Source organism: Protomyctophum parallelum (assembly GCF_964188405.1).
Source record: "Protomyctophum parallelum genome assembly, chromosome: 14".
NCBI classification, from domain to species: Eukaryota; Metazoa; Chordata; class Actinopteri; order Myctophiformes; family Myctophidae; genus Protomyctophum; species Protomyctophum parallelum.
This window is the reverse complement of record NC_139709.1, coordinates 28,239,517-28,266,355: the sequence shown is the minus strand read 5'-3', so window position 1 is coordinate 28,266,355 and position 26,839 is coordinate 28,239,517. Positions and strand designations below refer to the sequence as shown.

General features: G+C 44.6%; 1 protein-coding gene across 1 annotated transcript in view; it reads left to right on the top strand.

The window, feature by feature from the left end:
* The window catches only part of LOC310870922 (solute carrier family 22 member 23-like), a 55,646-nt gene extending 29,228 nt beyond the window's left edge, over window positions 1-26,418 (top strand). Inside the window, exons 4-10 of the mRNA XM_083782297.1 lie at window positions 8,851-9,019; window positions 10,759-10,886; window positions 12,593-12,695; window positions 14,298-14,539; window positions 17,530-17,562; window positions 20,512-20,635; window positions 22,470-26,418. Of these exons, the coding sequence (XP_083638423.1) occupies window positions 8,851-9,019; window positions 10,759-10,886; window positions 12,593-12,695; window positions 14,298-14,539; window positions 17,530-17,562; window positions 20,512-20,635; window positions 22,470-24,288 (2,618 nt within the window). The 3' untranslated portion in view covers window positions 24,289-26,418. The remainder of the gene's footprint in view (window positions 1-8,850; window positions 9,020-10,758; window positions 10,887-12,592; window positions 12,696-14,297; window positions 14,540-17,529; window positions 17,563-20,511; window positions 20,636-22,469) is intronic.
* The last annotated feature ends 421 nt before the right edge of the window (window positions 26,419-26,839 follow it).

Genomic DNA, 26,839 nt, shown 5'->3' with positions numbered 1-26,839 from the left:
TCTGTCACATCTCCTCATGTTATCCCTAACTGATAAAACAGGCCATTGACGAGATACATCAAATTGAGCATCACTCTTTCTAATGGAGACAGACAGGGCTATAGGCACCACGTCGCGAGAGCACAAAGGACTTTCCGACTAGGAAAGGAAACCAGTTTCCACTGTGAAGCACACCGTCCAACCATCCTCCGTCTGTGTTGTGCTTCCTCCTCCCCCCCACGCCATCTCCTGATAAATGGGTTAAGGTGCAGACTAGGTCCCCCCCCCCCCCCCCCCTCTGAGCAGGGTTAAAGTTCCCTTTTTGTTGCAGTGTGTGCATTCTTCTGCATGCTCAGCAAAGTTCGTCCTGTCTCTCTGCGTGGCATTTTTTACTATACAATGCTGTTAAAGCTCTCCATCTGGGTTTCCTCTGGATTTCCTCCAGGGCTACACGGCTTTCTCATCAGACTGAAATAGAGTGGATATTGTGATCAGCGTAAAGTAGCTATACAGTAGATCCCTTGTTGTTCACAAGACATATACCACATGTTACACAGTAGGCTTTAAAGTACATACATACTGGGGTTATCACTAGTATCAATATTATATCCATTTCATGATATTAGACTGGATATTGGCTGTGATTTTGGATATTGTACTATCGTGATCGGATCGGGGAAAAAATCAGCAGATACTCCGAATCAAATGATCAGAATCGGATCGGGAGCACAAAGAAACGTGATCGCTAGTATTCGTGTTGGGATCCGGAACAGGATCCAACATTGAGGTACCGGAATTGGTTCTATCACATTTAGGAACATTTTTCCGGAAGCGGTTTGATCACACTGTCAGATCTGGTATTCACGTCTGCTATGCAATTACTCTGAGAGGGTACAAAATACAAATGGGTTTCATTTGTGCACAGACTTCTAGTGGTCCATGTTGAAACCCCTTTTAAAGCGAACCAATAAGGAATCAGAGGGAATCGTTAACAGTTTGACGGCCGCTAATTGTTTAATCCAGTGTTCCACCACACGTAAAACGCTATACCCGCTATATATTTGTTTAATGCGTTTAATTCACCGTTTTAAAATGATTAAAAAGAAACGGCGGAACTGAGTGTTTTTTCTTTATTTTATTTTTTCTCATTTAAAAAAAAAGAATGTCTGTAATTCACTTAATTTACAACAACATGTTGGGAAAGTTTGAGAGCAAGAGTGTCTGTCCTGTTGTCTGTTTTGTTTGTCTGTTCACACTTGTCATTGTTTAACTGTTTTTTGTTTTTTCATGTTTATCACATTTATGTCTTTTTTATTATGTATTGTATGTGGAACATTTACATTGCCTGTTATTTCTTTCATTTTATTTAACAGAACTACTCATCATTGTCGATAATATTCTGATGTCATACAAAAAATGCCTAATAAAAACAGTATTTAAAAAAAAAAAAGACGGCGGATTTAACCGGGAACCTGATGACGAGGCCGTCGCGTTATGATGACGAAACCCGAAAATCAAGTCATCATCTGGGCTGCTAGGGCTTCTGGGAAATTGAGCTCAATGTAAGTGGATCTCGGCATCGTAGAATATTTGATTAAATAGCGGGGAATGCGTTTTATGGAGTCAAACTGTTAAGGAATCGGAATCGTTAAAATCCTCAAAGATGGCCCAGGCCGTAGCGTAACGGTCTGGGCACCGGACTGGTGATCCAGTCGCGGTGTGCCGCGGGTTCGACTCCCGAACCCGACACGGCCTTTACCGCATGTCATCCCCCCATCTCTCTCCCGTTTCCTGTCAGCCTACTATCTGTCCCTTAAAAAATCAATAAAAGGCGTAAGCCGCAAAAAAATATATTAAAAAAAAAAAAAAAATCCTCAAAGATCCCAACCCTGCACAGTATGACCCAATGGATCCGAGCATGGGTTTAAGATCCCAGATTCCCAACCCTGCACAGTATGACCCAATGGATCTGAGCATGGGTTTCCCGAGTGGGACATCAAACCGCTACCGCTCAGCCAAAGTGGAATCCCTCCCTCAGGGGAAAAAGGGAGATATTAGGCTTCTGGTACCTTCAGGCTGCAGTCTATCCTGCTACACCGTCTCATTCCACAGATGCCCGAGTGAAGTCCATTGATTAACAAAAAATGTGCATGTTAAATCACTGCAAATTGTCTCTGTAAACAGATGGAGATAATGAATCCCATGTTTTCTATTGAATCAGTTCCGATGACACTGTGGTGCGCAGGTGCGCTTTGTGTGTGAGACTGAATCTTTTATTGTCTGAGAGTGGGAACCTTTTTTATCAGTGACCATGTTCCCATAGGGGACCTGCTTGTAGAGCTGCTAGTCATTCAACACAAGACACATCTCATGCTTTTACATCATCAAACGATAGTGAAACCCTTTGAGCTGTTTCAGTCCGATCTTGACAGCTGCACATTTGTTGATCAGGCCACATAGATCAAAGAACCCTTATAACTATGGCTAATTGTCCGTGTTTGTTTTGTGCGATAAGACATTGATGAATGATTATGGGCTTATCTCAAAAGTCCATAGGACCACGTGCACACACAAACATGCACATTACTGAAAGTTACCAGCATGGAGTCCCAGGCTAGATTAAGTCAATGAACTAACGGTATTTGTTTCCCTAAGGAATTCAACATTTGTCTAATGGAACTGGTTTGTAATGGATATTCCAAAGCTGACACGGTGCAAACACCGTTTTAATTGTAACGTTTGCGACGACAATGTTCAAACGTCACTCGACATTACCGTTTAACGAAAAGCGAGTCAAACACCAAGGGGTCTGTCTCCTGCATAAAGAGTGCAAACAGGACAGCTCTGGCTCACAGCCTAGATGGCAGGTGAAAATGAGTGATTCATGAGACTGCTCAAAATAGTTGATCTGATCAGCAGTGACCTCACGTTGCCAGACTGTGGCCTCTCACAATTTCCAAATGCTTCCGTCGTACAGTCTGGAGAACGAAAGCTCTGATCATGAGCAGGCGATAAAGCGGAAGTGAAGCCTCCTCCCCCCCACTTCTTTTATAATATAATATAATACTGTTTTTATTAGGCATTTTTTCGGAACCTGTGCTTGTTTCCAATTCAACAGTATCAGTCTGCGAGCCAGTAGAGTCACATATTTCACCATGTTATATTGGAAAGTAGACAGTTTGACCCAGGTCCCCCAACTCCCATAACTGCTGTCAGTGGATCCGGGTCAAAAGGCCTGCCAACAATGTCTGACAGTGATTTAAATATACTTTGCCAATATGATGTTAGTTTAGTGCAATGCCAGAACATATGAGCTAGAGTGGCCGGCGACTGGCCACATCTGTCGCAGGCTGGATTCACATTTGGATACATTCTGTTGAGTTTTTCCTTTGACAAATGTAACCTGTGTAATATTTTAAACTGTATAAGACCGTGCCTGGCACATACTGAAGAAGAGTGCACAAACTTTTGAGATGTAGACCATTGCTCGTCAGTGATAGATATTCCTACGTCATTTTCCCAAGCAGTTTTTAATACTCCAAGGAGGCATTATTATCTAGACATGAGAGAGAATTATAAATAATAGAAACACCTCCTTTGAGCAATGGGTCAGGTAGAAACATAGATTCCATTGATGAGTTGGGAGGTATGTTTGGAAATGAAGCAGTGTGTTGTGTTAAAAAAATTCGTATCTGTAGAAATCCCTCCCCCCCCTTCTGTTTCATCTTTACAGCCGTACACATTTATCCTAATATATAAATCGCAATCATCTAAGCATATGTAGCTTATTGCTTAGCGGAAATGGAAATAAAATGTTTTTTTAAATTTTCTTGAACCGAAATGGCATCTTCCTTGCTCGGATTTCGGGAGGTGTAGTTCCAGACTCTATAGTATTCGGAGATTGTGGAATAGTTGTCTGGCTACGCGAGACTAGATCAGCAGTAGTAGTCCTCCTACAAGTTACTCACTCATTATTTTTACCTGCTGAAAACGACAGTTTCTCACTGGGTTGCAACACCTCAAATTGCGAGAAAACGACAGTTTCTCACTGGGTTGCAACACCTCAAATTGCGAGAAAACGACAGTTTCTCACTGGGTTGCAACACCTCAAATTGCGAGAAAACGACAGTTTCTCACTGGGTTGCAATGACACTTCCCCAATTCAGTACTTGCACGAAGACAATGATTTATTTTAATACAAATTTCACATTTTTCAATATGCAAATGAAGCATTATGTAGGAACATTTCCACATAATCACAAATATGAAAAAGCTACTACTGTGGAAGGGTTACCATGTATTAATTTACTTGTATCAATCCTATAAACAATTTAATATAGGTCTAGTTTTCACTCAGAACACAATAGTTCCACCTTAGAGAACTTTGGTTCCTACCTAAACGACTGCGCTGAAACTGACACAGAGGCAGTTATAGCGGACCCCCGCAGATAATAACAATCAGCAGGTAATTGAATTGTACAGTATGCATTTATACTGTTTAGATATCCATCTACAGATATATACTCTATATCAATCTATGTAATACACAGATTTTCAAATAAAAGAGTGTCGGAAACGGTATCCCAGTCAATTACATTTTGTTAATTTTTTTGTTTTTTATTAGAATGGGCTCAAGATGACAAGAATTAGTGAGTAGGAATTTGACACACAAACCCAGTGGCCAGGCCAGGGATCAGAGTGTGATATCATGGGCCGCGAGGAGCATGTGACCAGGAAAGGTCGTGGCATTAGCTGCTAGGGACAGGCAGTGGCCCCCTCTGAGGGCCCCCGGGTGAAGTGATCAACCCAGTTGTTTCACTCTGCAACAATGGGCCTCCTTCACTGAACATTCTGTACTTGACACAAGGCTAGTGTACTGGTGAGATTTGTACCAGAGAGGGGGGGGGGGGGGGGGGTGGTGGGTCTGTGAATCGCACAGTTGTTTTGGCAAAGTCAGCAAAACCAGTTAAAGTTTGAAACGTACTGTAATTCCGCAAACTGTTAATAAATACTTCAATCAAAAAGCTTCTTTGGGGATTATCATGGTTATTAATTGGCTGTTGGCTCATACTTTGACGATGTTTTTTCTTTTTTTTTCAACCATTTTAGTTTTTTAAAGGTATATTCAGTGATTTCACCCAAAAAACCTTAGGTTTCGTTTTTGCCTTGGGACCCAAACTTTCGTCCAATCAGGATAGAGAGTCAAAAACGAAACCTAAGGTTTTTTGACCCCCAGGGGTTAACTGGGGACAGGGAGGAACTCCTTATATGGTCAGCACACTCTATAGTAGAGAGGATTATCACAACAAAACAAAAAAATAAGTGATATTTGAATTAAGTGAAATCACTGAATATACCTTTAATGTCATGCCAAATTAATGGATGTCATGGCAGGATTAATGTGGTTAAAGTGCACTGCCGTGTCACCCACTGGGCTGTGGGTGAGTACACTGGGCTGTGGTTTGGCTGTTTTGGGCCCTTTTGGGGCGGTTTTATGCCGCTGTATTGGCCTATTCCCGGTCACCTACCCCGCCCCAGAGTGACAGCCAGGCAGTAACAACGACATTATTTTAATTTGACCCACATAGTAAGCAAATGGGTAAGAGAATTGGCCAGTGTATTTCAGTGTTTTTACCTTTTTTTTTTTTTTGTGGAGCCGCACCCTATGCAAGCAGAATGAAAATGCTGGATGGCGGATGTACGTCTTTTATTCCACCAGAATCACCCTCCACCTGACCTCACACAGCCCATTGGGCCCACCCACCTTGAACAACAGCCAATCACCTGACCTCACACAGCCCAGTGAGCCCACCCACCTTGAACAACAGCCAATCTAGCGCATTGTTGCTGCTTTACACACAAGTGCACTTTTCAGCTGCCTTCTCACCAACAATAAAACACTCATCTTTTTAGACACCATTTATTTCATTCGGATTAGCAGGGAAAGTTTCTGTGGAGCTAAAGAAAATGTATTATATTTCTTTAGGGGACCCTGGTGCCCAAGGGCCCCTGGGCACGTGCCCAAAGTGCCCATATGGTAGATCTGGCCCTGACTGGGTGAGTGCTTGCCTTATGGTTATGGGTGACATCAGATGATTTACGGGTGGATGATATGTGTGTTAATGCTACCCAGATCGTGCAAGGCATTGTGGGAGTGTTGATTTAGTGGGATATGGAGGATTATGGGTAAGCAGGGGTAAGGCGCTCAACTCTACAAACCCCTTCTACTAATGTGGATTCCACCCACAGTTGATGTTTACTTACAGTATATGTATTGTATTATTGAGAGGGCGATGTGTGCTTACAATGTTACCGGATGAAGGCCACGTAGGTTACAATGTTACCGGATGAAGGACACGTAGGTTACAATGTTACCGGATGAAGGCCACGTAGGTTACAATGTTACCGGATGAAGGCCACGTAGGTTACAATGTTACCGGATGAAGGCCACGTAGGTTACAATGTTACCGGATGAAGGACACGTAGGTTACAATGTTACCGGATGAAGGCCACGTAGGTTACAATGTTACCGGATGAAGGACACGTAGGTTACAATGTTACCGGATGAAGGCCACGTAGGTTACAATGTTACCGGATGAAGGACACGTAGGTTACAATGTTACCGGATGAAGGCCACGTAGGTTACAATGTTACCGGATGAAGGACACGTAGGTTACAATGTTACCGGATGAAGGACATGTAGGTTACAATGTTACCGGATGAAGGACACGTAGGTTACAATGTTACCGGATGAAGGACATGTAGGTTACAATGTTACCGGATGAAGGCCACGTAGGTTACAATGTTACCGGATGAAGGACACGTAGGTTACAATGTTACCGGATGAAGGACACGTAGGTTACAATGTTACCGGATGAAGGACATGTAGGTTACAATGTTACCGGATGAAGGCCACGTAGGTTACAATGTTACCGGATGAAGGACACGTAGGTTACAATGTTACCGGATGAAGGACACGTAGGTTACAATGTTACCGGATGAAGGACACGTAGGTTACAATGTTACCGGATGAAGGCCACGTAGGTTACAATGTTACCGGATGAAGGACACGTAGGTTACAATGTTACCGGATGAAGGACACGTAGGTTACAATGTTACCGGATGAAGGACACGTAGGTTACAATGTTACCGGATGAAGGACACGTAGGTTACAATGTTACCGGATGAAGGCCACGTAGGCCCAAACATTGTGTTTTTATTTTACCGTTATCTGGTAATAATAATTTATTTTGGGAGCTTTCAAAATTGTGTGCAGACTTCCTCCTTTTCTTCAGTTTATCTTTTTAGTTCGAGCAACCGTTGAATTTTCTTGGATATGCATGCACCTCCTGACCACTATTGCTTACAAAATACATTTGTCACAAGATGCATGTGTGTGTGTGTGTGTGTGTGTGCATATGCGTGTGCGCGCGTGTCTGCGTGCGCATGTGTCAGCATTTTTTCACACAGTCTGCAAGTACACGGGACATACTGTGCGGGCACAGCAAACTGACCTGTTCAGTACACATGGCATCTCATGCGTGGCTGAAGAATTCAGACCCCATGTAGTCCACGACCGGTGATCCATGAGTTTGCTCTCTCTGGATGGAGGCTTGAGGTTAGCTGGTTCAGACCCAGCAGGCCCTCGCTCGCATTGCCTCGCTCTCCGCTCATTGGCTTTGTCATTCCAGCTGCGGTGGTGTCTGTGAACAGAGGGCATTATTCATGTCCTCAGGAGGGGGGCAAGTCCTAATTGAAATTCCAGGCTTTTCCTCTGGACCGAAACAGAGAGCTGCCCGACGACACCCACTGTATTATTCCGGTCTTGTCACCTTGAAAGGCCCATTTGGAGACTGGCCCGCCGCGTGCCTCGGCTGCAGAAAAGACCCAGACCCCAAAAAATAGAAAGTGATGTGTGAGACGGAGAGAAGGGATGAATGAAGTAGGGCAGGCAACAGCAAGATATGCCAGTGTTCATTAAGCTTCTGCAGTTTTCATCCAAAGATGGATGCTAGGGAGCATCCATGCAGAGCAGATTCAGACCATTGGGGATTTCCCTTCGCAACATGCAAACGCTTGCATTTATGCTAAGTCGTATGGCGGTATTGCATGCCGTAAATAGTCTCATCTACAAGCTCACAACGCTTGTGCATGTTGTGATGAGCGTGTATTTCGCATGTAAGACGTAGTCTTACAAAACGAAGTACAAATCGAGCACAGATCTGTTTTGTCTTGTCACGAAACTTTGAAGTATCTGAACTAGGCTTAAAGGGCCGGAGTGGCTCTGGTCGCTGCCAGCCAGCGTGGCGTGCATGCTAATCAACTGGCTGAATGAATCGGTGCCATTCTGATAGAGGAGCAACGAGTACAAGGAACCTCTTTCTGCTTCAGCGCTCCAGAGAGAAGCCCACTGCCTCGCTGCACTGAATAACAACCATAGACACGCAGATCTATCTCTGATTCTTCTGAATTCTAGTCCTAATAATAAAGTAAATAATGTTTTGAGTGTGTGTGTGTGCCATGTTTATTATTGTCTGACCCACATTGTGTGTGTGTGTGTGTGTGTGTCTGCTGCTCCTTAATTGAAAGATGAGGTCATTGTTGGAATAAGGCTGGTAGAATTAAATCGCCCACGGTTAATTTCATGGCGAGACTTCTCCAGGACAGACGGCTGTCTCTATTAGACGCTAGAGTGCTATATCTGACATTGTATTCACTATGCTAGTTTAGTCATTGAAAGATGACCATTCAACGCCTGCAGAAGCCTGTGTTTTTTTCCCACTTTGAACTCGATGCTCTTTTATAGAATAACCAAGTGACATGTCAAGTGACCTTTTACCCTCTCTGCCCTCTTTGTTCTTTTCTGCCTAGGAATCGAGCTCTGTCTTCCGGGATGGCGTTTCTCCATGACCATGGTGGCCAACTTTGTGATCCTGGGCGGGCAGCTGGCGATGCCGGGCGTGGCGTACCTCTGCCGTGACTGGCAGGTCCTGCAGGCGGTCATCATCTGCCCGCTGCTGCTGATGCTCTCCTACATCTGGTGAGGGAAAGGGATGATCCTGTTATATCCTATTATATGATGCTCTCCTACATCTGGTGAGGGAAAGGGATGATCCTGTCCGCCACGCGCTGGCACAGAACCGTCATATCGTCTAATGGCTTCACATGAATATTTCAACATTTAAAGCCCCCCTTTTGTACAGCGTGTCACTATAAGAGGCTATAAGAGGGTCCGTCCATCTGTGTCTCTTGTCTGTTTGTCTGGAGCTCATTTCGCGAACTGCTGATTCAAACAAACGTTTTGTGCACACTACCACACGCCCATCAATTAATTTACTCCGACAGAAAGGCTAACGTAGTTTAAATTTTGTGAAAGTGAAGAATTGGCTTTCTCACATTATGCCAATGGTCCATGCTCATGAGCTGTTGACCAATACAGTAAGTCAAGAAAAGTGTACTTCCTCACTCTCTTTATATGCCAATGGTTAATGCCCATGTTGCAAGTTCAGATGGAATGGCTGAGGAAAGAAGGAAGAACAGATTTCCTCATTTTATTAAAAAAAAACATTTACCAATGTCCCTCTGGTTAAGCAATACCCATTAGTACCCGTTGTCCGAACCCCATTTTGTCTGTCTGCCTGCCTGTCTGTCTGCCTGCCCGTCTGCCTGCCTGCCTGTCTGTCTGCCTGCTTGCCTGTCTGTCTGCCTGCCTGTCTGTCTGCCTGCTTGCCTGCCTGCCTGCATGCCAGTGACCCCTTTTATGACCATAAGGATCTTTTTTATCTGTCTGTAAATCCCAAATCCCCATATGTGGGGATTTGCCTATTTTAAGAGAACCGTAGAGCTGGCCGACTTCACACCGAGTTTGAATCTGCAAACACAGAGATTTTGTATTGTATGTTCGGCATGTGTCCATTAATAAGTTAATTTTAATTTAATCCATTGGAGACACAGGTTTGTTTCTCCATTCGCTGAAAAGTAACGCTTTACAAGGTTTCTGCCCGACTACAGCAGCGCTATACAGTAGCTATAGTGAACATTAGCAGAAAGTCAGGCTCCACAAGGGCATTTCTAGCAGCGTATTCCCAGCAGTAATGGGTTTAATACCTTATCGTTAAGTCGTCTCCAATGACCTCTACTATTACAGCAGTCTATTTTGGTAAGATCCAAGCACTAAACACTCATTTATTAACCTCCATTTACCCTCTGCCATGACACACATTACGCTAATATAGTCCACTACAGCCAGCCACGCAGGCAGCGGGGAGTTATTTCTGCCACGGTGTAGTATCGCAAAGCATGTCCGACTGTGATGCATCTGGACAACAAAAGAGCTTCTCCATTCAGAAGAAATCTAAACTATTTCAGGGCACCCCCCCCCCCCTGTCGCGTATACAATATTGCTGACACAATGCACTTTAGGGGAAAACGAAAAGCTGTATTAGGCTTAGCTTTTACACAACGTGAGGGATTCTTTTCAGATGATGTAGTGAGATTTGAGTCGGGCTCCCGTTTCACGTCTGCAAGTCGTTTAATTTAGACGTCCATTTCTTCTTATGAAGCACTTACTTGAACCCCAGCATTCACATTCTGTAGGGAACGTTAGCCAAAAATATCCAATCTACAAGACTATTTATGCCGAAGAGATTTGGTTTAAATGGGGGGGGGGGGGGGGGGGGGGAAGTAGTCCAAGTACAGAGCCAACTTGGGTCCAGTTTTACTAAGTGCCGACTAGGGTTGAAGTTGTTAACATTAAGTGGTGTTCTGTCATCTTTCCAGGATCTTCCCCGAGTCCCTGCGGTGGCTGCTGGCCACACAGCAGTACTGCCGCTCCAAATGGATCATGGGCTATATCGCAAAGAAGAACCAGGCCAACGTGGACCTGGACGCAGATCAGATCCTTTCAGGTAACGGAAGCACACATATTGTCACATAGTAAATATTCTGCTGTAACTAATATTCTGTGGGTATAGTCATTGCCATTTACATAACTTTTCTCTTAGCCCATTTTGACCTGAGATCAGATTCTAAAAATGTCTTCTACATCCTGACAGTTTTCTGAAAAAGCTATGTTTCTATTTCAGTCGTTCTTCGATTTTTCAAAAATAGCAGACCTACAAGCTCGTAGCGCGCCACTCGGTGGTGCGCTATGAGCTTGTAGATCTTTTTTTTTGTGGCTTCCCTTCCCAGCACAACTCCTGAGGGAGTAATTATTACCTTGAATATTTGGAGTGCACAGGGACATTGTATACAGACGGCAGAGCATGATTCAGAGTCATCAAAGCCAGTGATGTATCTGCCTTTCAAGGCCCCCCCCCCACACTTTCCTAGGTATATACACTTTCTTTTTAATCCCCGGGACCCCAATCTACTTGGTAACTCCTTTTCTTTTGAGTGGTGCAACCACTCCAAGGAACAGCAATGTCCGTGTTCACCTATGTGTTCACCTATGTGTTCACCTATGTGTCTATGAGCACCAGTATATGACTATTAGTACCACTAGGGGCGCTGTCTGCCAGAAACGGAGAGAGGGATAGTGCTGCACTGTTGCCTGCTAATGAGAGAGAGAGAGAGAGAGAGGTGGGGGGGGGGGGAGTTGCACCACTCAGTTCACACGGGTGTGATTATTTTTATGAGGAAAGCGGACATAACTAATTGTTCTTAGAGGACAATGGACATGGCCCGATTTCCCTATTGCACTGTAACGTACTTCTCCTAGTCATGTTTACTGTTATTATTATACAATACAGTGCAGTGCACTTGCTTTGTTTGGCCACGCGTTGTTTACATTGGAATCGCTCAGTCACTCACAACACCTGTATGCAAATCGGCAGTGCATGTGCAGATTTCCAAGTACCCGGTGACTCTGTGCTGATCGAGCGTTTTAGAAAACTTTGTTGCCTCTGACATTTTATTCGCCCTCTCCTGCTGGTGTTAATACAGTAGCTGGCTGTCGCCAAGCCTTAAGTGAAATTACTTGATGAAAGTAGCTACACACACACACACACACACACACACACACACACACACACACACACACACACACACAACTGTGTTGTTCTGTACTGAATGAACAGCATAGTGATTCATATGCACATAACACTGTCAAAGTAGATAAAGGCAAACAGCCCACAGTGTACACGGCGACTGTGGATGTGAGCTCTAGAAAGTCTTGAATTATTAAAATGGCCTTTTGGGAGGATTGTTCTGATCTGATTGTCTGTATTTTCCTTGGCCCGATTCATCAGAAATAATACCACGATATGGCAAGGGAGAAAATGTCACGCGGTTATGGGGATGGGGATACCAAGGCACACATTTCTGGATCCTGCATCGGAATGCAGGGGTTTGTTTCCCCGGCAACCTGCTCCGTACCAAAAATATCCAAGACACCTCATTCCCTGTGTGTCACCCGCAGTTTCAGGGCGTTGCCCTGAAGGCACATTCTTCCTTCTATTCATTGTCTCATCCAAGTCCTCACATAACCAGCTGTCATCTTCCCCGGATGTTGTTGTACCTGTCATTCCTGAGGACTTGTTTCCCCTTTCTGACTGAAGAGATGAGTCACAGTGTAGACGGTGACGTCTCTTTGTTGTCTCTTTCGTCTCTGCAGAGCTGCAGAGGAGTCTTCAGAAGAAACCCAAGAGGACCTGCATAGTGAAAATGGTCGGGACGAGGAACCTGTGGAAGAACATTGTTGTGCTCTGCGTCAACTCGTGAGTAGCACATGTATGCAGTGTGGGGAAACTGCATATTTAGCATATCTCTGTGTGATGTTTTTCACCATGGGGGCGGGGTGTGTGTGTGTCTGACTATGAGTGGGTGTGTGCCAAGGAGGTACCAGTCAGATGTGTATGCTTTTCTTCTTTTTTACAGTATACAATATTTTTCTTTTCTTTTTTTTAATGATAAATAAAAAGTGAAAAAAGAACAAATAAGACAGACATAAATAAAACCCTCAGTCCCTCCCATCTATACTGCATAAAATGAAGTAGTAAGATGAAATGCTGTCATGGAAACAACAGCACTTGAAAGGATGGTGATAGACAGTCGACCACATCAATGCTATCCTGTCCATTAGGTAGGTGTGTGTGTGTGTGTGTGTGTGTGTGTGTGTGTGTGTGTGTGTGTGTGTGTGTGTGTGTGTGTGTGTGTGTGTGTGTGTGTGTGTGTGTGTGTGTGTGTGTGTGTGTGTGTGTGTGTGTGTGTGTGTGTGTGTGTGTGTGTGTGTGTGTGTGTGTGTGTGTGTGTGTGTGTGTGTGTGTGTTTTCTGTGCGAGTCAAGATGACACTATTGACCTGGCTGGGATACTTGATACGCTATTAACCTCACCTCTATCCAGCTGTCTGTCTGTCTGTGTCTATCAATGTACCATGTTTGTCTGTTTTATATACAGTATACCTGTCTGTCTGTCCGTCCGTCCATATGGCTGTGGCTCTCCCCACTTATCTGAAGCATTATCTCTCCTCTCACCTCCTCGCACCTTAGACCTCGTCCTTATAGTTCCACAGACACAACGTTGACTCTGCCTCGGTGCATGGTGTCCCTGACTCCCTAACTCACCATGAATTATACATGAGCTTTGTCCTCGTGAACCAGTAGATGGTGGGTGTGTGTGTGTGTGAGTCTAAGGAATGGATGAAAACAAAGAGATAAACATAGAATCTGTCCTCTTCCTCTCTCGTCGGTTCCCCCCCCCCACCTACGGTATCTTCATCCCTCATCTTGCATGACTCTTCTCCTCTTGCATTCTTTCTCTTGTTCTTGCTCATCTTTTTTTTTCCTTTGGCATAATTTCCTTTCTCCCCTCCCCCTCATCCTTCTATCTCTCACTGTCTGTCCTCCCTTCAAACATTTCCATCTTCCCTTCCCACGCTCCCATTCGCCTCTACTGTGTGACACACACAGTCCAAATCATTCAACTTGATGACACTTCGGATTGTCACTGTGTGTGTACACCCCTCTCCCTCGCTGTCACATTTTATATCGTTATTTCGTGCTCTTCTCTGCATTCTCCCCAACCATACTTTGTGTGTGTGTGTGTGTGTGTCGAGTGTCGTGTGTTGTGAGCTTGTAGATAGGCTATTTTCGGTTATTAGTCATTTTAGATAAAACTAGCAATAGAATACATGTAGAAGCATCTTCCATAAACATGAATGAATGGTCTCGGAAATGTAATAAAAGTCAATCTGTGATTCTTTCCCCCCACTGGTTGGCTGTATGTGGAACAGCAGCAACATAGATTTAGATAATGTTTAGAATACCTAGACATCTTCGTGAAACTATCAGTCATGAGATTGTTGTGTGTGCGCGTGCAGGCTGACGGGCTATGGGATCCACCACTGCTTCGCGCGCAGCATGATGGACGACCTGGAGGCCCCGGGCACCAACACCATGTTCCATAACTTCTACGCAGACTACTACACCATGGCGGGCATCGCTGTGGCGTCCCTGCTGGCGCTGTGCCCGGCGGTGGGCCTGATGGGCCGCCGCGGCGGTCTGCTCATGTTCATGATCATCACGGCGCTGGCCTCCCTGCTGCAGCTGGGCCTCCTCAACTGTGAGTACTGGGGTCGGGAACCTCTAGGAGTTTAACCGTTCCCTGTTAACGGCTGATGTCGAAATTAAAAAAGAAATCTTCTAAAAATCCTGACTGAAATACCTATGTTTCTATATCAGTGGTGCTCAATATTTCATGTCAAGGACCCCAAAAATTATATTTAATTTGCCACCGACCCCCATCTGATCTGTTCCAGGGACCCCCCCCCAGAAGCAAAGATTTGAGTTATAAACGTTCGCTCTGAAAGAATATATATTCAAAGATTTTCGCTACATGTTCACGATTTTTTTTAAATAGCAGAACTACAAGCGCTATGAGCTTTTCAATAGCTAAAGTATTTATAACATAATGGTTAAAACACCAAAAATGCTGGGCGGGTTCCCATTAACCATTCCTATATATATATATATATATATATATATAGGGTTTCAAATGGACCCTTACGGGACCGTAACTCTGTACAAATGAACCCGTAAGGGTTTCACTCTCAGAGTGAAATTAAAACGTTTGAGAACCACTGGTATAGTAATTGTACAGCAGACGTCAATTCCACATCCCAGCTCTGACAGTGTGATAAAAGACCGGTTCCAGAAACGGTTCCAAATACGATGGAACCGGTTCCGTGTTCTTCAATCCTCGGGAACCGGGTCTGAAAAAAGAACTGGTACTGAGTCCAAACTCTAATTGTGAGTGGAATCGCTTGTCACGAACGTAACACCATGGCTGTCGCTAGGGATGGGACAATAATCGTTGTTATATAGTTTATCGTGATAAAACACCACTCGCGATAATCGTATTGCAGAGATGCAAATTTAGCTTTGGTACCACTTCTTAAACCGTCTATACTAATGCTCTTATTTCACTCTACATAAATCAATTTGGCGCATATATATATATTTGTCTCCACCAGGCCGAAGGCATGTGGGGAGAGTATGTTTTGCACTCCGTCCGTCCGTTTGTGTGTCCGTCCGTGTGTCCGTCCGTGTGTCCGTCCGTGTGTCCGTGACCAGCTAATCTCGGCCACCGTTAACCCGGTCGATGCCAAATTTTGCACACACACTCCCTGGATGCCAACGATGAACCTCTGCCCCAAACCTTCCAGAACGGCCTGTTATAGCGCCACCAAGAGGCCGCTTTGTGCAAAAACTTCACCGTTAACCCGGTCGATGCCAAATTTTGCACACACACTCCCTGGATGCCAACGATGAACCTCTGCCCCAAACTTTCCAGAACGGCCTGTTATAGCGCCACCAAGAGGCCGCTTTGTGCAAAACAAGTTTTTGCACAGTACACCTACAGATTTTGTCCAAACATCACGCAAATTGGTACACAGTCTCTCTAGAGCCATTCAACGAAACGGGTCTTTCAGATTTATCACACTCCATCCTGATTGGTTAAGATTGGCTTCCAAAGTTCACAGGAGTGCTCAGTTTCAAACAAAATGCTGCAAATCATGAACACATCGCGTGATTTCCGTGAAATTGTGCACCCACATTCCCACTAGGCCGAGGACGAAATGCCACATGAACAATTTCAACTCAGCCTCAAGGTGGCGCTATAACTGGCCGAAAAGTGTTTTTACCTCTAACTGCACGGATCTGTGGATAACCTGGTGGAGACCTGTGCCCGGAAGGGCACTTTTTCTAGTTATATATATTTCTTTAGCCATTCTGCAACATTCCAAATCTTTGTTGTAAAACGCTCGGAGCGTGCACAACAACATGGAAATGCAACATTCCTATTAATTTCTTCCATCTGTTTTTAGACGGATGAATTGAAACATGACACAATTTCTGTTACTTTCATCCAGCTGTTTTTTTTTTACACAGATGAAAGGAAAACCATTCGAACGATTAAGCAAAAATAATTGCGATTAGCGACACGAACTGGGATCAGGCGATTATGTAATAGTTGTGACAAGGCCTACGCAACACGTGCAAACACAAACAAGCTTCTTGTGTTCTATAATACTGAGGGCCAGATTTGACCTCCAGGCAGGGGCATGAATGAGCACATTATATTATGTGACCCTCATATCAGTCTTTAGATTAGAGAAGTGTCTTCACCCGCGTTTGAGTCCAATGTCTTCTCCCACAGAGCGCTCTCCAAACACCCACATTCATTCCTTCCACTGACTTGAACCTACAATATGCCAACATTACACTGTAAAGTCCAGAGTGTTCATTCAACTCTGAGCATGTCATTTGATAAACGGAGCGTGTAAATGGAATCAAATGGACCCACAAATGGAGCCAAATGGAACCTCCTCTGTACACGTACACGTCCACAGTTAAATAGACACAGAGTGCTTAAGAAAACCCATTGTTGATCGCCATGAAACAAGGGTCAGAGAATTGCTGTGCCTTTTACAGTTGTCGTACAACGGCAGCTTTTGAAGGCTTTTACGTAATTATGTGATTACACGCTGCCTTGCTGTCAATGTGTAGGAAGGCAATTCAAGATCGCCAGAATGGTACAACCTACAAGCCATTCCATTCACTCAATGAAGTCACTCTTAATGTTTAACAAGAGTTTACACATGAAGGTTACGCTTGTGTGTTTTTATGTTCTCTTTGAAGTGGTTTGCTCCACCGTGTTGAAAAGGTTTTTGCTGCGTGTGTGTGTGGTCTTTTGATGGTTTTTTGGAGGGAGAGCGAGTGCATTTTCCGGCAGCGGCTGATTGCTGACAACACCCTGGCGGCAGTGTTTCTCGGCGGCATCAGTCTTGACACCCTACCACTAACCCTAAACTCACAGGTTGGCCACGGCTGATTTTCAACCGGCAGTGGAGTGTCGTCATCCCTCCCACCTTCCCCGGCAGGTGCTGCCCCTCAGTGTCTGATTGCTGCTGCCTGAGAATGCACTCGCTCCTTCTGGTTTTTTTAACCTATTGGTCCAGCTTCTGTTGTGACAATGTCAATGTGGTGGTATTATATATTGTTTCCTTCCTAGGTGACTATGATTACTAATGCATTTTATTTCATCCACAGTGCTGGGGAAATACAGCGCTCACCTGAATATAGGTAGGACCCTCTCTTTGTGTGTATTCTATTCAGTTCTTAGCTCGATGGATGGATTGGACGGATGGCTCAGATGGCTCAAAAAACTAATAAATAAATACAAATTAAATAATAGTCATGTGGGGAGGGGACTCCCCCTGGCGGGCCTGTCCACAGGTTGAGAACCACTGTGTTAAATCAAATGAGTTTGGGAAGGATTCAAACTCTATTGCCCCATGTAGCTCCTGTAACATTTATGGATAGATAAACATTTCCTACCAGTGGAATACAGCTGTCATGTCAGTGCTGCAGATGGAAACGTTGGGCACATGAAGAAACAATGCATAACATAATAAACATATAAAATAGAGTAAACCGTAAAGGCATTAGAACACAAACCAAAAGGAGATTTTTTTTTATAATCTTAAATTATTTTTGAAGTCTGGTAGCATCACTCACTACAAGATAATCTTATAAGATTCTCTTATCAGATAATCTTAAACATGCGCACACTACAAGAACAATGCGGCATCACACACACACACACACACTACAGGATTCTGTTCAGATTACCAGAATGCCCGATGCTCAGGAGGGCTGTTTCCGACCCAAATTCACCCCGATTATCTTTTGGTGTGAGTCATGTGGTATGAGGCCTGAGGCTGATTCCACAAATACCTTCTAAATCAGCGGCCCCAGTATGTTCCCTAAGCACTACGCTCATTCTGTAGCTCCGAGATGAGGTCACACCCTGGGCCCCTCCCACCGCAGGTTCAGAACCGGCGCATGTTTCCACAAGGAACGCTTCTTACCCTTTTCTGCACAATGAATCCCAAAAGTGAAGGGCCAAAAAAGTTTTACACTAATTCAAACTTGGCATCGGCCAAGAAAATCCAAGTTTAAACGGTTAAACGAGCGTTTAAATCGGTTGTTTAGCATGTTTTTCAAGGAAGTTGAAAAGCTTTAGCGCATCCCCGGCGCCTCCCCTGGTCGAATGTGGAATTAGGTTTCCAACTGACTTCAAGTTCACTCGACATGCACGCACGGCACACGCACGACTTCCTCGATAAACATGGAAGCGGCTGACTAAACAACCGCTGTAAACGCTCGTGTAACCGTTTAAACTTGGATTTTCTTGGCCGAACTTTTTTGACCCTTCACTTTTTTGATTCATTGTGCAGAAAAGGGTAAGTTGCGCTCGTTGTGGAAACATGCGCCGTTTCTGAACCGCAGTGGGAGGTGCCCAGGGTGTTGACCTCATCTCGGAGCTACAGAATGAGTGTAGGGAGAGGGCACATATGGGGCTACTAAATCAGTAGTTCTCAAACTATTTTGTGCCAAGGACCCTGAGTTTTCAAAAATGTCAAGAAAGAAAAAGAAAATATCTACCCTCTGTATCCATCAGGACTACTTTTAATTGAACTCTTGAGAGTGTACAAATGTGTCCGTTTGGTTCCAATTGAACACTCTGAGTTAAACTGATACTGAGGATTGTGTCTGTGTAGAGAGAGCGAGAGAGAGAAACACACTGTCCTGATGGTGTCTCAGGTGTAATTAAAAGTCCCACTCTTCACTCATTTCCTGGCCTTTGTGTTGTAGGAGAACGGAGCCCTCTGTTAGGCATCTGTTTTCATTTGACCCTCGCCATTCTGCTCCAATCAGTTCATCAATCTCTCCATTCTACTCCCACGTAATCCCTCCACTGGCAGCAGAATGAGCCATCCTGTGGTCCGACAGGGGATTAGAGATTACAGCTGGTCACAGAGGCAGCCTCCTGTGATCCTGTTTGGGACAACTTAAACATGTCTCATTCACGTCCATGGGAATTTAAGCCTTGTTTCAGTCTAAATGATCCTTCATGGTTGGATTGGAGGAAAGCCTTTTTTGGAGGGAAACAACAATGTAGCTTTGATTTGACCACTTTGATAGATGAAACTTTAGAAAATAGTCTCACCAATGGACTCCATCCATTGGGTTTAATTTAAGGGTTTTCAGGTGTCATCCCTTGTAAAATATCAAAAATCCCCTTACACTAAACTGGTCAAATATGCATCCACAGCGGGGAGTTAAAAACTTAAAATAGTGAGTACCTCAGATAGTCATTATCATAAATCAATGGATCCTCTCAAGAGTTAAATTGTTATTATTATTATATACATCTGCATTACTTAATTTACAAGAAGTCTACAAAATTAGAGAATGTAGAAGTTAGAACAATTGCTATTTCGATCGACATTTGCCTGCTGTCTCTCCTAATGGTACATATACAGCATACAAAAAGTAGCATGGAAAAATACAGCATGGAAAAACCTTAAATCTAAATATTCAAAGTTTTGGGTCTGAGAGGCTAAATGTCATTGAAAGGTGGTCCGTGGCTCAAATGCCAAATAAATAATGGACCTTGATATGAAAAGGGTTGAGTGGTTTATGAAGTTGGAAAACCCCATGCCATGGGCATCTGGGTGAGGAATAGAGGTAACACCCAGTCCCTAGCCCAATTTCATGGCATCAGTGCCTCTGCAGCAGGTGTCCTTGTTGCTGTACTAGTGACCCCTACTGGTTGGCCGCGGCATTTCTTCAAGTGGGATTTTTTGCAATCAATAAAAAAGACAACAAATTCAACAAAAAACTAAAATAAAAATAAAAAATAAAAAAACGCATTTCCTCTGTACCAACAATTCAACAGCTACGGTATAAGTTAGAAGCACATTGTGCTTTTAAAAAGTGTTCACTCACTAAAGCCAGATCTACAAGCACACATGCTGTGTGTGTTATGAGCTTTGTAGATCAGCTATTTTAGCAACCATGTATAAATCAGGCATATAAAGCATACATTATACACTGCTGTGATTTTACATTCCATGAGGCAGGTCTACGTCTTCACTTTACAATCACTACAGTGTGCAGTAAACGTGTGTGTGTGTGTGTGTGTGTGTGTGTGTGTGTGTGTTTTGTCTTTTGCTTTGTCTGCAGAGCGCTCAGATACGCTGAATAGGAACTTCTCCATCGCCTTCTCCATCATTGGCATGTTCTCCTCCCACGCGGTCAGCAATCTGAGCATCTTCTTCTGTGCAGAGATCACCCCTACCGTCATCAGGTGAGCCCACCCCAACACTATAGGACTGAACCATAGAATGGTCATAGAATTAATATCATCATGTCTTTTTTTTTTTTTTTAAACATTACCTTATTTCAGCAGTGAAAGACGAGTTTTACCGCAGTGGTTCCCAAAGTTGGGGTCCTTGAGGGAGTTCCAGGGGGTCCCCCAGCTAAATGATAGTTTGGAACCAAATGGACCCTTATGGGTCTGTAACTCTGAGAGTGTACGAATTGTGTATTTGTACACTCTCAGAGTTAAATTGATTTTCCAACATAAATTGGGGGTCCCAGAGATATAAATGCCATTAAATGGGGGTCCTAATGCATGTCAAACTGGGGGTCCTGGACATTAAAATGGTTGAAAATCATTGCTAGAGCTGTAAAGATCTTCTCTTATGGGGGTCCCTGGCATATCTTTTCAAATGAGGATCCGTGGGCTAAGGAACTGGTTTCCTGTCCACACTGCTGCAATGTGACATAAATCACCATACATTTATAACCCTAGCTTTTTATTGCTGGGAGTTCATTAAGGTTATTCAGTCAATAGACCGGTTTTAGAAGGTTTAATTTACCGACAGTAGGGCGAAACCGGCTGTAGGCTACGTAAACCTGTAACTGCACACTGTGAGTTATCTAAACAACACTAATCTAAATGACATCCGTCTTGTCTGTCTGTCTATTGTATGTATGTGCTGTGTGTACTATAACGTATGTATGCATATATAATGTATCTATTTCCACGTACATGATGTACTGTATATGCCGTATATGTACTGTCCTTGCAGATGCATTAGCTAAACCAAACCGCCCACTCCTGCTCGGGGGGGAGGTGTGCTGTGAGCTCACCGACCTCATGGAAAAGCCCCACAGCATCCCCCATATGGCTTCAGTGTTATTGCGTAATTGTACATCGTATGATGAAATAAGCCCCCCCTCCCCCGCCTGGACATCATATGACACAGCATTGGATGTTGGTGATGCTCAGTTATGTAAGGTGCTGCACTGCAAAGCAAGGAGCTCTGTCTCTAGTGGTCAATGTCAGCGATGACAGGAGAGGAATGGAACCGCATCCGATGTGGTGGTGCGGCAGCACTCTCTGCTGCCGTGGCCATGAAATGGCACTGATGTCTCAATATGAGTGGGTGTACAGGCAGGCAGCAGCAACCTGTGGGCAAGGTCGGGATGCTGCAAGTGGGCCCCAAAATTACTGGCAGAACACTTCCAACGGGTTTATTGATAAGATAATGTGAATATAAAAAACTATTAATGCAGAACAAAATGTCATGGTATGTTTTCTTTAAAACATTTTTTTTCTTTTCTGATACAGATGATTAGTAACTTACACTATACTACCGTAGTTCCATTGATCCAAGGCGGAACACAATCGGTTGATTATTGATTATATGCTCTGAAAATGCATGTGGCCCACCCATCTGACCACTTAACACATTATGTCTTAAGTTCTTTCAAAACGGCGACCCAGGGTGCCCACTTGTTAGACCCACTTTGACATTTTTAAAGAAAAAAAAATGTCTTTTTCTTTTTTTACCAAGACGTCCACAGACGTCCTGGGCACAAAATGACATAGGTCCTGACCTGTGGTCACTGGTTGTAACACTATATTTCTTACCATAGGGGCGGTGGTCTTGGCCTGTCCTGGCCAGTGGTCAGTGGTTGTAACAGTATATCTCTTACCATAGGGGCAGTGGTCTGGTCCTGTCCAGTGGTCAGTGGTTGTAACAGTATATTTCATACCTCTTTAGGGGCGGTGGTCTGGGTTTGGTCCTGGCCAGTGGTCAGTGGTTGTAACAGTATATTTCATACCTCTTTAGGGGCGGTGGTCTGGGTCTGGTCCTGGCCAGTGCGGGCTTCGGCATGCTGACGGCCCCCATCATGGAGCTCCACAACCAGAAGGGCTACTTCCTCCACCACGTCATCTTCGCCTGCTGCACCCTCATCTGCATCATCTGCATCCTGCTGCTGCCCGAGACGCGCTACCAGCCCCTGCCCGAGACCCTCCTGGACGGCGAGAGCTACGTGCGGCGGCCCCAGCTCGTCACCCGCAGGCCGGGCGAGCAGCTCCTCCTGCTGGCGCAGGCCGAGAGCAACCGCTCCATGCAGGACTACACGCGGGTGAACGACACGCCGCTCCACGAGGGGGCGCCGCCCACCACCGCCGTGGCCACCATGGACTCCACGGCCTCCTCGGCGGTGGACCTGACCGCTCCGTCGGTCATAGACATATCCGTCCCAGCGTCGCTGGAGGTCCACGCCGTCTCCAAGATCGAGCTCAAAGACCCCAACGGTCGCTCGGTGTCGCCCTCGTCCATAACCGTCGCCAGCTTGGATAAAGGCTGCGTCATACTGGCCAGTAATGAACACCTGCTGTTGTCCACTCCTCTACACAAGGCCCCGTGTGTCAGGTACCCGCTGCTGCCCGGTGCCGAGGACTCCACCACGCCGCTCATGGGTGCCATGGAGCCGTCCACTGACCTTCCCGTTCTCGTGACGAGAGACGCCGCTCCGTCGCCTGAAAGAGAGCCCGCCGCCTCCGGCCCTGCCGTGGAACCCCAGCCTACCTCTCCGTTAGACGACCCTTGTGTGGAATCCCTGCCTGCCTCGGCGTCGCTCCCCGCCACTCCCGTCATGGAACCCCTGCCGAGGTCGCTGGTGTCCCCCGTTCGCCCGGAACCCGCCGTTCCCCTGGAACCCCCCATTCCCCCGGCCGCCGATGATGACATCATCAACACCGCTCCGGTGTTGTTGGAGATGACCACACAACCGTGTGCGGATGCTGCGCCTGCTGCCGTGGTGGACCCCGTTGTTGTTGCCCTGCCTGCGCAAGACCATCACCCTCCCACCCCTCCTGCCACTCCCTCCCCGGCTCCAATCGCCAGTGTCCCCACTGCCCCCCCGCCGCCGCCGTCGGATGGCGGTGTTCCTGCTGACCCCTCCTCCCCCGCCGTCGGGGCTGATCCTGGTGTTCCTGCTGACCCCTCCTCCCCCGCCGTCGGGGCTGATCCTGGCGTTCTCATCCAGATAGACTCTGAATCAATAGACGAGTCCATGTCTGTGCCCTCCATCCCCCACGCCCCGCCCTCCCCGAGGGACTCTCCCATTCCCGCCCCGGATGTAGACTCTGTCCAAACCCAGCAGTTAGACTCGACCTCCCCCGGTGCCATTGATGTTCTCCCCGTTTCCCCCGCTGCCCCGGCCCCCCTACCACCACCACCCTCTCCCCCTCCTCCACCCTCTCCCCCTCTTCCTCCGCCCTCTTCCCCTCCTCCACCACGCGTCGAATCAGATCAGGTCCCCTCTGTTGATCGGTCTGCGTCCCCTGCCATAGACGCTGTCGGCTCAGCCACACCGCCTCCGATCGTTCTCCCCGTCACGGACGCTGTGCGTCACGCGTCCCCTCCGGACGCCAACTCCACTCTCCTGACTGTCACAGACGTTGCTCGGCCCTCTCTGGACTCTGCCACTTCGCTCGCCGCCGTAGACTCTGCGTCGAGCAACGCCACAGACTGTGATCCTCCCACCTCCATAGTGGACTGCACCACTGTCTCCTCGCCTATAGACTCCGGTGTCCCTCCCGTCACAGACTGTGTCATCACAGTAAACAACATTATCAACGGAGTGACGTCGTCATGATCCAGCAAGACAAACAAATCAAAAACAAAAAAAGAACAGACGACCCTGTGTCAGGAATGAAGCCCATAAGGGCCACTGACTATCCTGCTGGGGCCACGGGCACTTCATGAAGACTGCCGCCATTGGGAGGAACATGTTTTACAGGTGCTTGTTTCTCAGTAGTCATTGTACTGCCATTAGCCAATGAACAGGATGATGATGCAAGTGGGAGAGTGCCAGAGGTTGGTCCGTGACGGGTATGAAAGTCAATTCTGCTCTGCTGAATGTCATCAGACATCCACCAGCCTATGAAATACCTTCATGTAAATCAGCAAGGTTCACTGTCTTGTCATTTTTAAGAGTTTAAAAAGAAAAGAAAAGTACCCCATGTTCACTGAGTCATGTCATCAAGGTGGGTGGTAAATGCAATGATGCTAAGAAACAAAAAAATAATTTTACTTTTCCTCCGTTCAACATAGTTGTGTACAAATACCACCTTACCTTGATGAAGGGAAATGTTTTGTCTTTGATGAGTTAAAGAATTGGAGCACTTTTTTGTATGTATACAGTACATGAAACCAAACTGTTGGCCCAAATGAAATGTTATCTTAATGACATCAAAATATTTTACAAGACAGTATTAGTAGGCTTAAAATTTTCAGTCCCAAGAACGTAGTCCTATACAAAATGTGTACAATTAGTACATTGGGCTTATTCTAAAGTTCACAAAAACAATTTGGTCTTCTGAAGAAGACATCAAATTGATAACAAAAAGTAACATTTTAAAAGTATGGTTTGTAAATGAGTTGGTAGAGTTGCATTTGTTAACATGTGACTGAGTACACGAATGGTGTTCGAGAGAAAGCGACAGATCCAGATTTTGTGGGTCTGAAGCAGCCTTTTATTTTTCCAAATGTTCCTTTCAATGACATTTATGGTATGCAATTGTTTTTTTTTTGTAAATGCAATATTGTAAGTAAATGCATACTTTGTTGTTGTGCTTGAGTTTTTAAAGCATAATCCTCCATGGTGTGCCCTTATTGTGTAAAGGTATAAGACATTCGTACAATGTTTGTGTGAATGTTAACGTGGCACCTTATGCTTTGCAATGCAGACAAAGCATGAAAATAAATCTTGTGAACTTGTCAATATAAACAAGCTGATGTTCAAAATAGTAACTATCCTAAAAAGACACGAGCTATTTTTGAAATGGATCTATGGGTGACAGAATGTTTCATTTCATCACAAACAATATAAACATTGCCAGTCTCCATTGTGTTTTTCAAATCACAATTTAAAGTGAACATTCTTTTTTTCTTCTTTTTTTTGTATACCATGATTCATATCTACACATAAAACTAAGTTTACCTTGCTATTAACAATATTCACACGGCGGACATTTCTTACGTCATACTCTGGGTGGTTCCCACCTTCCCCGAGTATGACGTCTGAGCAAAATGACCAGTGTGTGAATATGTTCAATAGCTGCAATAGTTTTATAGGTCCAATCCTTCCTTTTATTGCTCATCTTACACCTTAACATATTAACATGATTAAATTAACATGGACTTTTGCTCAAGGAAATTGTCTCTGATAAGTATATAAAATATGTGCGTGTATATATACATGAGGAGCTTTTCTTCCAAAGCCCATGTCCTATTGTGGACAGCATTATACTTGACTAAGATCTGTGACTAACTTGACAATGGTAGCTACATACTTGATGCAATGGAGGTAGTTGTAATATATATCCTTTCCTTTAATCCAGAGGAAGAACTATGATTACAGATAGGCCACTGTTTACAGCAATTTTCATAACAATAATAATACAAAACTATCGTACTGTAGAAGTTTAGAGCCAAATGAATGATGTCTTGTCATTTCAAATGTGACAGAGCTCATGCTCACAGTGTGTTGTATTGTTAGATATTGTCACTGTGGGGCAAAAACCTTGTATGTCCAAAACTGTATAGGCCTGCTTTTAAGGAAATGGAGAAAAAGAACATGTGTCCCAATGGATTCAGCATGGTTATTATTTAGTCGCAAGCTCATTTTAATACTTTGGTAACACTTTACAATAACGACCTGTTATAAAGCATTTATAAACATTTATAATCGTTTGTAGATGAGTAATAATCATGAACAATCATTGTTGACATCCGTAAATGTTTACCTAAACATGTATAACTATGTTTAAACATAATTTATATGTTATTAGTAAGGTATTAGTAAGTAGTAAACTATTCACATAGTTATAAATGTTTAGGTAAACATTTACGGATGTCAACAAACAGTCTGTTCATGATTATTACTCATCTACAAACTGCTTATAAATGTTTATAAATGCTTTATAACAGGTCGTTATTGTAAAGTGTTACCAATACTTTTATTGGTTAATTATTAAAAAAAACCCACAGACAGACTTAATCACTTTAAAAAAAGGCCAATCTACAAGCTCATATGCGTTGTGAGCTTGTCGACCGGATATTGTCACCTTGTTTGCACGACACTGTCGTATATAATGAAGTAGGGCATTCATTTACAGAAAGACTTAAGTTTGAATTTGAAGATA